Source organism: Camarhynchus parvulus, chromosome 9, assembly GCF_901933205.1.
Source record: "Camarhynchus parvulus chromosome 9, STF_HiC, whole genome shotgun sequence".
NCBI classification, from domain to species: Eukaryota; Metazoa; Chordata; class Aves; order Passeriformes; family Thraupidae; genus Camarhynchus; species Camarhynchus parvulus.
The window spans coordinates 12,067,764-12,082,130 of NC_044579.1; the positions used below are offsets into that span (position 1 = coordinate 12,067,764).

The 14,367-nt window shown below is 36.8% G+C and overlaps 1 protein-coding gene across 2 annotated transcripts in view; it reads right to left on the reverse strand.

Moving 5' to 3' along the window:
• Window positions 1-14,367, reverse strand: part of ACAP2 (ArfGAP with coiled-coil, ankyrin repeat and PH domains 2) — a 62,327-nt gene that overhangs the window by 7,414 nt on the left and 40,546 nt on the right. The window contains exons 11-23 of one of the 2 annotated variants that reach the window (XM_030954063.1): window positions 13,412-13,432; window positions 10,295-10,346; window positions 8,911-9,011; window positions 7,601-7,706; window positions 6,963-7,171; window positions 6,677-6,746; window positions 5,353-5,447; window positions 3,876-4,060; window positions 2,968-3,060; window positions 1,562-1,749; window positions 1,124-1,233; window positions 635-745; window positions 329-390 (exon numbers count right to left, since the gene is read on the reverse strand). In XM_030954063.1, coding sequence (XP_030809923.1) covers window positions 329-390; window positions 635-745; window positions 1,124-1,233; window positions 1,562-1,749; window positions 2,968-3,060; window positions 3,876-4,060; window positions 5,353-5,447; window positions 6,677-6,746; window positions 6,963-7,171; window positions 7,601-7,706; window positions 8,911-9,011; window positions 10,295-10,346; window positions 13,412-13,432 — 1,403 coding nt within the window. The remainder of the gene's footprint in view (window positions 1-328; window positions 391-634; window positions 746-1,123; window positions 1,234-1,561; window positions 1,750-2,967; window positions 3,061-3,875; window positions 4,061-5,352; window positions 5,448-6,676; window positions 6,747-6,962; window positions 7,172-7,600; window positions 7,707-8,910; window positions 9,012-10,294; window positions 10,347-13,411; window positions 13,433-14,367) is intronic. The other variant, XM_030954064.1, reaches the window with a different exon arrangement.

A 14,367-nucleotide genomic window follows, 5' to 3' on the forward strand; every position in this document is an offset into this window, starting at 1 on the left:
AAATCCTAACATGACACAAATGTCAATGGAACAGCAATAGGAGAAAACTGTGGACAACTACCAGCAAAATAGGGTGGTCATGGCTGTAGTAACACACTGCTATAATGATGCTCTTTAAACAGTCTCCTTTTAGGTTCCCTAAGCACTCTGACAAAGTCACATCACTGAATTTCAATGAAGCTCTAGAATGTGTTGGTTTATAAAAAACACTATTGTATGAAGCAACCTTAAATTTCCCTCAGACACTAAGAATCTAATTGTAAACTGATAAATTCCTGTATACACTTCTTATACTGCATTTCAGTGTGGTTATTAGAGGAGTATTGACCTGGCTGCCCATAGAGTCCTTCTGATTCACGCATTTCTTCATTCATCCTTGCTAAACGCAACCTGCCATGCAGAAAACAAAAGGAACAATGTCATCTTTAAAGCACAAAAAAGACTACAATGCAAGACCTACAATGCTCTCCTGAATCTCACATCAGAGAGGTCATCTACAGATACAGTATTTTGATTTCTCTTTTGTTCCCCCCTCTTTTTATGTACAGGAATTTTGACATTTATTTTATTTTTAACTTGAAACAGAATAGCAAAATCTAAGTTATCTAGTCAGAAAACAGAATGTACAACTTACAGTGTTACAATATCTGCATTTGCAGCTTCCACTGCTATACTCAATGGATCTTTCCCATCTTCATCAGTGGCATGCTGGTTTGCTCCTCGTTTTAGGAATAAGCACACTTGTCTGTTTAGAAAAAAGACATAGAAGAATACTTTTGACAATAAAGGAAAAAAGCTAATAAAGTCAGGCTAGATACAATGTATTTATCTTAAATCATCAAAAGTCTCATATATATCAAAATAGTGCAGTTCATCTAGAACATGTTAACAGAATAGTAAGCAAACCCTTTATTTAATCTACATTAGAAAACACATGTGTTCTGCTAGTGCATGAGACTACTAAATCAAAATACTATTTCCTCTCTCACAACCAGAGCTAAAGAAAGACTTGTATCACCTGAAATAGTATTAACATATCAGAATATCTGGGACAATGAAGAAGCTTCCCATGAACAACTAGAGTAAAGGATGGCCATGCACAAATTGTGGGGCAGTGAGTTACCCAGTGTGTCCTAGAACTGTGGCATGGTGCAGGGGCCCCCTTCCTTTCATGTCTCGGATGTTCACGTTGGCCCCATTCTGCAGCAAAAATTCACAAGTAACCAATGAACCCTATAGAATGAAAACAAAGAAACAACTCAGCACCAGATTTTCTAGAATCAAACCAAACCTCTTCTGCCTTCCCACCACTGAGCCACCCAGCAAAGGAAACTAAAGGGAGTTGCTTCCAACTTTAAACACTACTAGACATAGAAGTCCAAACAAAGCATTAACAGGAAAAAATATTTCAGAAACAGCTCTAAAAGAACACTGTAAGCATAACTTCAGCATCACATTATCATTCACTGGGGAAGCAAGCAGCTCAAAAGGAACAGGGACACAGAAATATCATTATTTCCCTTGCTCTCCTCCCCCATCATCAGGGCTGTATATCACATACCCCTCGCACTGCCTGAATGAGTGGTGTTGCTTTGTTTTCTTCCACGTTGACCCAGTTTACTTCAGCTCCATGAGCCAATGCTTCTGCCATGTGAGGAAGATTTTTCTCAAAGGCAGCTTGATACAACTGCAATCCTGGACTAGGCTGCTTGGAGTCGCAGAACACTGGAGACTCTTGCTTGTCTCCTTCTGAAAAGAAAAAAAGAATTGCTTACCTTATTCCTGTTTTAACAAGGTACCTCTTGGAATTCTGATCAAAACATCATTTCTATGGCAATAGGTAGCTCAGTTTTTGCACAATGCTATGTATTGTTGCCCCATTCTGCCAGGGGAATTCACAGATGCCGTTAGCTCCAGTATTCAGGCACAGTCTCTTCACAGAACGATTATTGCACAGAAAACATTCTCTCCACATTACTGGCACATGCATACTTCAATCTACATTTTCCATGTAATTTCTAAGAAATTGTTTAAGGTCTGGAGTGTGTTTTACTGTAAACTGCAAGATATGAATAAAATTCATTTTCTGCAAAGATGTAGTCATACAAATATTTAACTGAAACACCTGAGTATGAGGCTAATACTGTTCTGACCTAATTTTTGTTAACAGATACCATTGTCATTTACCAATTACTTGCTGTGGCTATAATCCTTTGGACTAAAGCACAGTCTTTCTCTTCATTCCAGTAATGGTTATATGGAGTGAAGTCTGGGAGATAAAGATGTTGCTACATAGAAACTTTTGTGAGTTACAGCATCATAAATATTTCTACAACATAATCAAAAAAGATCCAAGCCCATGCAGTTACGCTGCCTGCCTGCAATAACACCTGTGAACTACTGGATTTAAAACATACCTTAAAAGAGTGCTTTCATGTAGAAGAATAGGTCTGCTTTATAAAGAAATGTTTTGGAAATTTTGAGAAGCCATACTCAATATATCTGTCAGAACAGCATGCTAAAATTAGCAAATAATTTCATTCACCAGCTTACAGAACTTCTGAGTTGAAGGAACGATGTTTAAAGACTTGGTCAATTCCACAAAAATAAGAAACAGAAAAATAAAGCAAGAATGCACAAATAACACATAAAAGCCTACTATCTGTGACTCAAGAGGAGTTCTATCTCTGTGGATTTATTTATTTATAAAAGGATCAAGCATTTGGGATCAGCCTCATCTGACTGGAAAAAAACATAGTTCCTTGAACCCATTTAGAAGGATTAAATGTCATTTTGGGTAGCAAGCCCAAAAGAAAGATTGCTCAGGCAAATTTTACCCTTGCCAAAAGCATTTCAACCAGAATAGCAGACATGAATTGTATCACCAAGCATTAATCTTTTTTACAAAAAAAAAAAAATGCTGCCAAGTGATTAAATTTTCATCTTAAAGTGCAAAGCCTAACACACCTGGTTCATACAAACTGTTGGCTGATATAGTAGAGGCAAGGTGTTCTCTGCTGTCATCAGTGCTTGGCTGGATCCCACTGTCACTGCTTCGCACTGTTTTGGGGAGAAACTGCAATTACTATGCTGAGCTGAAGCTACCTGCTCCTCACAGATACCATGATAATAAAGCAAGCTCTTATACTTGGTCCTGAACATAACTTTAAAAAAATGGCTTGTTCTTGTTCAACATTCTTACTGCATCCATAGAAAAATATGAAGTCACATTTTGTAACCATAACATTTACAATAATAATAAATGTCAAAGATAACTAGAAATGAAAAAAAATCAGGATAAGTAAAAAAGCTTAAATTATTTCATGAAAATACCAAGCAATGCAGCAGCCTGGAGACAACAGATGGAAGCAGGGAGATGGCCACTACACACAATGGATCACTAGTGCAAACACAGTCACAGCTGTAGTACTTACTACTACGGAGTTTTGAAGAGGTATCAAAGTAGGAGAAGAGTGAATCAAGCTCATCAGGACAGAACAGAGACTCCCGCCTCGCCTCGTCGCTACTTACAGCAACCGCTGGGACATGCAGGTTAGCAAAGCACAAAGCAGGCAGTAAGGAAGGGACAGGGCAGGAGAGAACGTTATTGGAAAAACCAAGAGGATGAAAATACTGAGGAGAGAAGGTGGTTAATATGATTCTGAGTTATAAGCATCCCCATTCCAAATCCTTCCCCGTGTAAAAAAGCACATGTCTGAAGAAGTCTTTTCTTCCCTACACTCTACACTAGGCTACAACCCATTAAAAAACCAGATTCCATAGTGTCTGCACGAGGCAGAAGTCAATTAATATAAAAATATGTTACCTTAAAAAGAATATGGGTAATACAGCTAAGGAAAGAAGTGTGTAAATACCTTTGTGGGATGCTGCACCTTGTTCCCCTGCCAAAAGGGATTTTTCAGGGCCACTGTGCCTTTTCTCTTCCTGACTTGGAGGCAAAACTTTTGTTCCAGGCTCAGGCAGAGGTACTGATGCAGCTTGCTTCTCTACAAACTTTCTTTCCACATATTTTGCTCTGATGTATGCCTCCTTCTCCTGCCTGTCATACACAAAATTCCTGGAGTTAGTAAGCTAATATTTTAGTATTTTCATGTATTAAAAGAATATCTATTTTGCACTAAAGTCAGTAACCAAAATTGTAGTTTGGCATTGCACATAAGACACACCTATAGCACGTTGTCAGAAAGATGCAAAGCACACTGTCACTTTCTGGATTCTTGATTAAATTTTGCATAAGGCTCAAAAGAAAGTAATTTTGTTAAGTTCACAAACATGTATTTACTTTCAGACAGAGACTTTGGAAAGTGGTATGTGGAAGAAATAAGCATTAGTTACTCTATGTTACCTGTATTAAACCTTTATACATGTTTACATTGTTAATAACCTACTAATAAACCGATATTTAGTTTCTTACGTAAATCTAAACTGCAGCATTTGTTACAGGAACATTAAGATTACACAAGAAAACAATAACAAGCCCTAGGCAGGCACAGCCATCAGTTCCATATCACATACTGAAGTATTTTTCCTTGTAACCTGAGGTTATCAGCTTAAAACACAACAGCAGTTGTGTCAAACTGATAAAAGGGGCTGTAATTATTGCATTGAAACTGCTGAAAAGCAGTTACCACTAGAAGGAATATCTAGCAAATCTCCTACTTTGTTTACATTATCATCACTGTCTCCAAGTTGCCAACACTTCATAAAATGCAGCTTTCTATACTATAAAACTGCTGGGCAGCAAGCAGCACAGAACTGGAAAGGTAGTAAAAAAGCAAGTTTTAAGAGCCTATACAGCAGCACAAAGCACTGGGAATCTACCTTCAAACACAGATTAGCATCAGAGAAATAGAAGACAGCAGTACAGTGATTTGAAGGCTGCTGTAAAGCAGCAGAGCTCATGTACAATGTAGGTAGGAAGATGAGAACATTCTGAGGAACAGGGAACAAAAGTCAAATGGGGGAACAAAGTCACTGTAAACAAAAGGAACAGCCACAGGCTCCTTCCAGGAGCACTCACACACCAAGTACAGCTGGCTGAGCTGGTACCCAGCAGAGCGTAAACAAAATCCACATGTCCACAGTGATGCTCTAGAGCTGTCATCAAAAGGAGGGAGTGAGATCACAAAAAGAACAAATGAACAGCAGAAGCAGAAGGGATCAAGAGAAGGAATGTCCAATAAAGAGAGAGAGAGTGAGAAAAGGGAGAGATACAGGGAAATGAGTACTTTAAAGGAGTGTAACACAGTTAAGTGGCAGCAGCTTTTACAGGGGGAGGCTAAGGGAAACAACAATAAAAGGAAGCAACGGGCACTGCTGGTAAAACACTACCTTTGACTTCCAGATTGTGGCTTCTTTACTCCCACTTTTTCCAACTTCGCTTCATATATTCTATTTATAACATCATTTCCCAATTCACACATAAGCTATAAAGCAAAATGAGAAAAACTCAAATATAGTTGCAAAAAGCTTTATCTACCTAATTCAGTTGTTTTTAACCTCACTCAGCCTATATTTACAACTTAGTGTTTTCACTGGTAAAAGTACACTAACAGAAATAAGCCTGGGTTTATATGATAATAAAGAAACAATCAGTGAATAGAGAGACCAAATTCTGAGTAAGGTAAGAAAAAAATCTAGTCACTCTTAAAGTGCCTGAAAAAAAAACCCACCAGAATGACACCTGCAGGCCTCATTAACAAAGGTGCTTTTCCACCAGCTTTGCTGGGAGCTTTCTTAGCCCATCAGTAAGAGACAATTCAATCAACTGTATTCTACCTTACCCGATGGACATAATCTGATACAACTATAGAAAAGGAAAAACAACAAAACCCTACTTACAGGAGAATTTAACCCTATTGATTGCAATGAACAGATTTCTTGTTTCTAATACCAGGTAGAATATTTAGTTCTGATATTTACATGAATAGTACAAGAGGTTCAGGTTTTTTTTTTTCCAGTGGGCATGGGGGTTGGTTGGTTGTTTTTTCAGCATGAACACATTGATAAAAAATTATTTAACCACAAAGCACATTTTCGTTTGATTGTTCAGAATAGAGAAGCAATTCCTAATTGCCAGAACATCACAGCTAGAAACAAATGTTTGCATGAGTTATCCAGTTGCACACATGCATCCATGCATGAGTTCCTATTTCAGGATTTCAGTGTCACATGACTTTTATAACCATGGTTCAAGCTAGAAATTTGGCACACAAGAGCAGTTGCATGAGTATTCTCCTACAGGCCAGAAGCACCTCACTGTTAAGAGCTGACATTGAAATTTTTGAGTAAGATCATTCTTTAGGCTGATATATCACTTCCAAAATTTTCAGGCCACTGAAAGTCATTATTGGTTTGTAAACAGATTTGCCTTTTTATATGTTGAAAGTATCAGGTGAAACTTGCAACTCAGAGTGCACCTGGCAACCTGAAGGTGTTGTAAGCTGCTCTGAATTGCAAGTTTGTAGCACAAATTACTATGGAGTTTAAGAAAGTATGAATTAAAATAAACCAACACACAAGTATAAACATTTTCTGCTCAAAACTGCAAGACACACTGGGTACAAATGTGTTTCCTGCATTGAAGTTTCTGATGCAGAGGCTTTAGAACAACAATCTAAGTACCAAATAGAAACCTGTTTCAAAAATACTGTACCTTTAGGAGTTCAGGCTCCCATGAATCCAACGTTAAAGATCTTACTTTTGAAAAGTGGACTCCCAAGCTCCTAAACAACATGGGAAAAACATTAACTTGTAACTACATGTTATATCTTACCTCAGACAGATTTACCATTAATTTATGCACATAAAGTAGTTACGTTAATTCTGTTTACAAACAAGGGTCTCTAATTTTCTTTCAATGTACCTTTGAAGAGGCAAACACCACCCTTGCTAATTAAGCCAATGCACAAATGAAAAGCAGCTGTGAGGAGCTCCCCAACCTGTGTATCCCAGAGCACTCGATGCACAGTGTGATTCCCAGGTTGATACTGGCCCAGCGAGGATCTGCCAAACCACAGTCACAGCAGGCAGCATTGCCAGCAATGCACTGCACTCTCTGCAGAGCACTCTCTCCTTTCAACAGCTTCTCTTTTGTCTCACTCCCAGATTCTAAGCTCCCAGTAGAAGGGGATGATTTCTTTTCCTGTTTCTAAAAGAGAAAAGACACAAACAAACCAATTAAGAGACATGCTAAACTAAAGAAATTAAAGCCCCACAGATATTGACTGTACACTAAAATCCAAGAAAAGTCTCTTCTATCAAGGCCAAGGAAAGCCACAGAATCAAAAAAAAAAAAAGTTTAGGTTTTTAGAAAATATATAAAACTGAATATAAGAATATCCTATGATTTTTAATCACACCACAGAGAAATCTCAAAAAAACATACAGACCATAGTAATATTAACATGATGAAGTGAAAGATCAGATATAATTCACAGCCTTCAAAATTTCATTGCATTTCCACTGGAAGACAAACAATGGATTGTTTCTTTCCTTCTCTCTCATTAAAAGAGGCTTTATGTATTTAAATTTTCAGGATCTAAAGGGAGGTAGTTGTTTGGTGGATTGTTAAACTCACCTCAGATTCATCCCCTTTTTCTCTATATGCTGTGGCAATACTGGTCTGAACAGCCTTAATCCATGCCTGCCGCAGCTTTTCCGAGTCAGCCTGAAGCATGCAGCTCCTGTGACAAATCACAAAAGACTCAGAGACAGTGGCCAAGCAGCTGACATCCAACAGCACATTGCTCAGGGCTCTGTTTTTATGGAGCAAGTTTCTTGCTATCACAAGTTTAGTAGGCATCATCTAATAAACACATTTATTTTAAGATAACAAAGCAGCTGAGCCTTTGTGAGCTGCAAACTCCTTATTTCAAAATTATTTGCAGGTAATGCTATTATAAATACAGAAATTACTCTTCCAAAAACACTGACAATGGCTTAGCTTCCTATTCCTTTTCTTATTCCAAATTTTTCTTTTTTATATCCTCAAATGCATTTTACAGCTGTGACACAAGACACAGGTATCAGTCCTTGAAAACACACTTTGATTCACTGACATCAAGAGAATAACTTTAAAGCTCTATGACAAAGAATGAAATACTTTGCTCATCAACAGCAAAAGAAACAGGTCATGAAGTATAAAACTGTTCCAACACTTATGGGTTGAAAAAGCACAGGCAAGCAAGAGCAAAATGCATGTTATAGTAAACCACAACTGGGGATGCACACATCAGGATAGACAGCAATCTACTCAAAAGAGAAATCTGAGGAGGAGTGGAAAGTGTAGATAACCTCCAAAACTAAAAGCAAGTTGACCTGGTATCAAAAACTTAAATATGGTCACATCTCACAATCACTAACGAGGAATCCATGTCCTGCCCTTGCTATGGCAGGATGCCAAAATTCCCTAAGTACAGCAAATGCACTGCTAGAGCTGAAAAATAATTTTATTTTTCATTTAGCAGTTTCATTTTTAGTAGTTTCACTTAGTGCATTCTGAAGTATAATTTAACATGACTGAGACAACAGCTTATTTAAGTGCTTCTCTCTCACTGCACCAATCAGAAATGTGGAGAAACTGAGACCTATTTTCTACATTACTAAGCAGCTGATAGTATCAGCTACTACTAAGCCCCAGCAGAGCCCTGCACCACAAGCCATTTATGCAAAAAGCACAAGAATGCATGTTTATTTTAATGCCAAAAGTAAACTAAATACCAGGGACACTTCTCACAGCATCACTTACTCTCAGCCAAAATTTCAGAATTTTTCAGATACTTTTACTGTTTTGATCAATCCCAAGAGCAACATTAACCTTACATTTTAAAACAACTACATGTAATTATTTTTATTTTAAAATAAACACACTCCACTGCTTCTCCTTACTTTGTTGGAGAAACCACCTCAAAACAGAAACGTCTCTCTATGTCTTCACAGTGTTTAACTGTGCAGAGCCGCAAGTCCTCAACAACCACCGTGGGATTATCCTAAGAGACAAAAGTTAACAAGAGAGTCACAGACAAAAAATAATATAGTTGATAATAAGAGAATAATTCAATCCTGAATTATTAATCATTGGTTGGTTTTTGCCTGGTTACACTATTTTTTTCCTCCAAAAATAAAATTTTAACTCAGTGGATTTGGAGATCTACAATCTAATCTACTGAATAATCAGCACCTTAAATTTAAACAACAGTATTCAAACTACAAAGATACTCTAAGAAAGGCAATTAACTCACAATTAAATCAGAAATCAGAAAAGTTACATTTAAATCAGCAGTATTTTAAGTGCCACATAAAAAACCCCAGATGCTGAATACAGTGGTTTTGAAAACTTGATTCAATTCATAAGAATTCCATTCTGATCTATCAGCATTTTAAAGGTGCAGTTAAAAAAAAAGAGCAATGAGAATTCACAAACACAGAATGCCCAACCAAACATGCTCAAACAAACTCAACTGTTGTTTTCTTTCCAACCACAGAAATGAAGCTGCTTGATTTGACAGCATCAGTTAGCAAGGAACAGCCACTGATCCCAGTCTGTTTGCAGTGAAGAGGAATCAATTGCCATAAACTCTTTTCTCTTTTTTTCCCCACCATCTCCATACAATCGCTATCTTTTCCCAACCTGAAGAACAGCTACAGCTCCTTGGTGCAAAAGCAGATTCTAGAACAAAAAACAAAGGAGCAGGGGCCCAAAACCTGACTGGAAAGGCTTCTATGGCTTGGCGCAGAGCTGGACTTGCTGATTCGACATAAAACAGCTGCACTTCCCACCAGCAACAAGGCAGATACTGACTGCTGAACCACTGTGCATTTTCAATACTAAATACATGTATATAGCAGCCCTGACTGCTTTGTAACAAGTTTCCATGCTTTTTCCTCCAGTTGCTGAATTGGGTGTGTGAATCAGTAAGAAACTGGAGGAACAAGTCCTGAAAGAGTTAACCACAACTGCTCAGAGAACAGCATGGAATATTTGACTGCCAGCAAGTGAGCACAAGCCTTTTGGGACCAACGACTTTTAAAGCTCTAACTGGGTTACAAAACCCACAGCAAATAAAGTATGTGCTTACAATCAGTGCACAGGAAATCTCAGAATCTGTCAGTGTAGCTATTAGTCTCATTTTACAAAGGGAGAAACTAATTTAGAAGAAAGCAGTAGGTTGTTGAAGATCACACAGGATCTTCACATCAGCAGTTTCCCCAATCAATCAGGAAAATCATCACCCAAACCCCAAACTATCCCAAGCCAGTTTTCAACTCCTACCTTAAATTTCTTCTGGTACACAAGTTGGTTATTTTGTATTGAGAACCAGCGCCTATTCAAATGAAGAGACATCCAGAGAATACATAACTGATTTTACAGTGCTTATGTGACTGAGATGTGCTAACATACAGTCTGCAAAGAGACTGCATGAAAGAATTCAGGAAAAGTAATACTGCAGTCTATTTTGGCAAATATTTCATGACAATAATGAAAAAAGGGAAAGCAGAGACAAAACAGAAAAGAAAGCAAGGTTCAAATAATTTGAGTCATAAACAAACACGTTCATGTTATGACAACATTAGTTAAGCTATCACACAAAACAATTCCATTTTAAAGAACATTTCCTTCTGTATTTTAGCAGCAAGTTATGATTTTAAGTAGTTGTTTGATAACACAAATTCAGATAGTTTGACTAACAGAAATACTTAAACCCATGTAAACTAATCCTGAAATATTTCTGGGAGTAGAACTAACTTACTAAAGCACAAAAAATGCTTTGGTGTTGCTATCCCATGCAGGTTTAATATCTATCTACATTGGGCATGTCTGAAATAAAAACATTGTATATAAAAACTAAAAAAATTAAAATCCAATGAAAACCTTTTAAGTAGGATCCTAAATTAAGCCTCAGCTTTGAAGAAAAATCAAATAAATCAAGTAAATGCTTTAATGAAGGCATCCTGTAAAATGCAAAAGATAATATAATGCTGAAAAAATCCTCTGAACTGTATCCTTCCTTGTCAAACTCACTGTTCACACAGGATACATCTCAGAGAATGGAAAAATCACTCACACTTTGGGGAAAAAAACCCTCAGATCTCTAAAAAAGTTTTATCAGATCACTGAATGAAAAAAAGAAACCTAGCAGACATAACCATGCCTTTCTAGTTCTTCTGGGATGCACAAAATAAAAGCAAACCAGGAATCACAGTTTCATTTTCACTGACAAAATTGAAGGGAATGTACAAGACAATTCAGTGAAATTTACACTTTGCTTTGTTCAGGCTTATAATGCAAACCTGTGTTTACCACAGCATCATTCCTCAATCATCTCCAATACCCCACCTTTACCATACATCACTTTTTCCTGCACTACCAGTTAGTTTGAATGGTAACAGTACACAAAATATTGTGTTGCAACAGATCTTGTTATTCTCCACAGGCTGTTGAGCTTCAAGCTACAGTTTACTACAATTAGTAACAAGAGGGCCCCATGTATTTATTCAACCACCACAAGCCATTCCTGGAAAGAAGTGCACAAAGATGGTTAAGAAAAATTAATATATACAAAAAATGTTAGATCCCAAACAGAAAATCTAATATTTGTTAGAAAGGTTAGCATTTCATAGACAGATGAGATTCTACCTTTTAACAATCTTTTCAAATGTTGTGCAGATACATTTAATTTAAAAAGCAACAACAGGATCTCTTGTCATTCTTGATTTTTTAAATTTACTAACAGCAGTAGTTTTAGTCACTGCAATTGAAAAGGGATCATCTTTACTATCTATTTACAGATGCAGTAAGTGTGCCCCAAATATAAGGCAGATTATTACTAACATTCATATAGGAAACTTAACAAAAAAGCAGACTTGAAAAGGAAATAAACTCATGTCATTTTTCATGTGCTTTTTGTGAACATAACACAAAAGAGAACAACATGAAAAGCAGTGTCTAAGTGATAAAGGGAGTGGTAAAGGGGAAGAAAAAGCAGCCTTGCCCCAAGACAACGAGCAATGGAGCAAATCCCTAGTAAGAGCCTTAGGAAGTGCAATTAACTTCATTAATGCAATGCTTCATTTGTTGTACAGCTAAATATTTCATGAGTTACTCTAGTAAACAAGCTCTAATCTCATCAGTTGCATATAAGTGAACACACATATTGTAACACAAATTTGTGCCATCTTTAAAACCTAGTCTAGAAGTTTTCAAAGTATTTCAGTTCCTTTTTTTTGTCCTAGTAGAGAAATTAAATCTGTTAAAAAAAAACTTCAGTCCAGCCACAAAGGGTGCAGGTTTTGGTGCTTTTCTAAAATAAACTTTTACTGAATGAGATCAACAATTTACAATTTTGGATAACTTGTAAGGAGATGTCAGAGTTAATACATTTAAATTGTTTTCTAACAAGATGAAAGTGTCAGACTGCCCTCCAAGGTGTCAGCACCACAGAAGTTTTATTCAGGCCAACAACTTGGGAGTTATTGCTCATTAATCAAATACCATCAACAAACTCTTCACTTTACTGTAGCAAACAGACTGCTGGGGGTCTACACCAGCATCAGCCAGGAACTTCTGAGGTACAATCTCTGTACTGAAGGCGCTGCTAAAGGGTAACACACATCTATCAGGTTCTAAGAAAAATTTAAAATCTTCAGGCATCATGTGTGCAGTAAGTACTGATTATTACCACAGTTTTCTTAAATGTGTTATTCTGTCAAAAGCAAGAGAGAAGCATGGTGAAGGAAAGAACATTCTTTGGAATATTAAAGTAGTTTACACTGTCTCACTTCATAGTGGTTAAATACAGTTGTTCCTGTTTAAAAATTGAATGTTTTCCATCATGTACACCTACACAATTCAAAACTGTATTTATTAAATAAAAAAAAGAAAAATCTATAGAAAAAATTTCCAATTTCTGAGAATTGAGTAATACTGGAAAAAAAATTTAAGTTTTACATAAAACAATGAATTGTGCTTTGTTATTCTCAGAAAGTTTTCTCTTCTAATTGCTAACAGCACACAATTAAAACAGAGTAATTAATAATGCACAACATTTAAAAGTACATGTCTATTCCCAAAGCAGTTGATAAGAAAAAAAAATCTCATCAACTTAAATTGGAAAAAGGCAAGACATTGATCTCGTATGCTCAGAAGTTTGAGTGCAGAAACTTGGCTTTAATTCCTTTTTTAGCTAAAAACCAGCTCAATCTTTCTGAATCTTTTAAAGGAATTGAGCAGCAGGTATACTGGCATCCCAGGCAGAATCCTTCTGTTATTTTCTTAGACTGAGTCACTTATACATCCATTGCAAGTAATCAAAATTAAATGCAGGGTTAATGAAGAGCTTTGTGCGTGCCAAGGAAACATTGGGAAGGTATAAAAGAAGCTGGTTGGTACCTGATATGATCTGGCTTTTTCCTGTCATGTGAAAAAATGGGGTAGGATTAAAACATAAGGGAAAGGAGGAAAAGGAATGAAAAATGCAAAATGAGCAAAATAAGAAAAGAATTAGCATGATCTGAAAATACAGCAGAATTAAAAAGGAAAACATCTATTGCACCCATTCTAAAATCTATTTGGAACACACTAGTGGTCTGACAAATGCTTTTCTCCCTACAAACATTTATTCTTTCTTTATGATATCGACTTATTTTTCATTTGAATTTCTGGGAACCAAAAGAGCTTTCCAGCTACTGCTCCATAATAACTGCACCTGACTCTTGTTCCTGATGCCTTAAGAAAACTGGTGTATAATAAGGTGTATCATTTACCAACAGAGAGACATACATTCTAAACACAGGTGTCCACACCTGTTATTCTAAGACTTTGCAGTACAAGGATATAATTTAGATTCCACTGAACTGTATTATCTGCAATACTTGTGTGCATTATGTCCTTTTAGTCACAACAAAAAGAGATTACCAAAGCTCCATCTCTTTCAAAACACAGTGACACTGAATTGCAAACAGCTCGAGGTTTACTTTGCAGCCTGCTCAAACACTTATTTGTTTCTAAAGCCAGTGTCACACAGAACTGTCCCAAGAACAGGAAACTTGATGCAAAAGCCCAAATAATTAAAGTCTTGAGATGATGAAACACAAGCTGCCAGGTGCTGCAGGAGGAAATTTCATTATGCTAGCAAGACATTAGTTTGGACTGGAAACAAATTTTCATTCACTACAACAGATTTGCCCCCCTTCAAAGGGCTGTATTGTACAGTCTTTTTTTTTCTTCCCCAGCAACCAGACTTTCCCCAGGATAATACCATTATGAGGTCCATGGATTCACTGACCAAGACATGCACACAGAAACATCACATTTCTCTCATTTGTCAGCTAGAATAATTCTGCTGT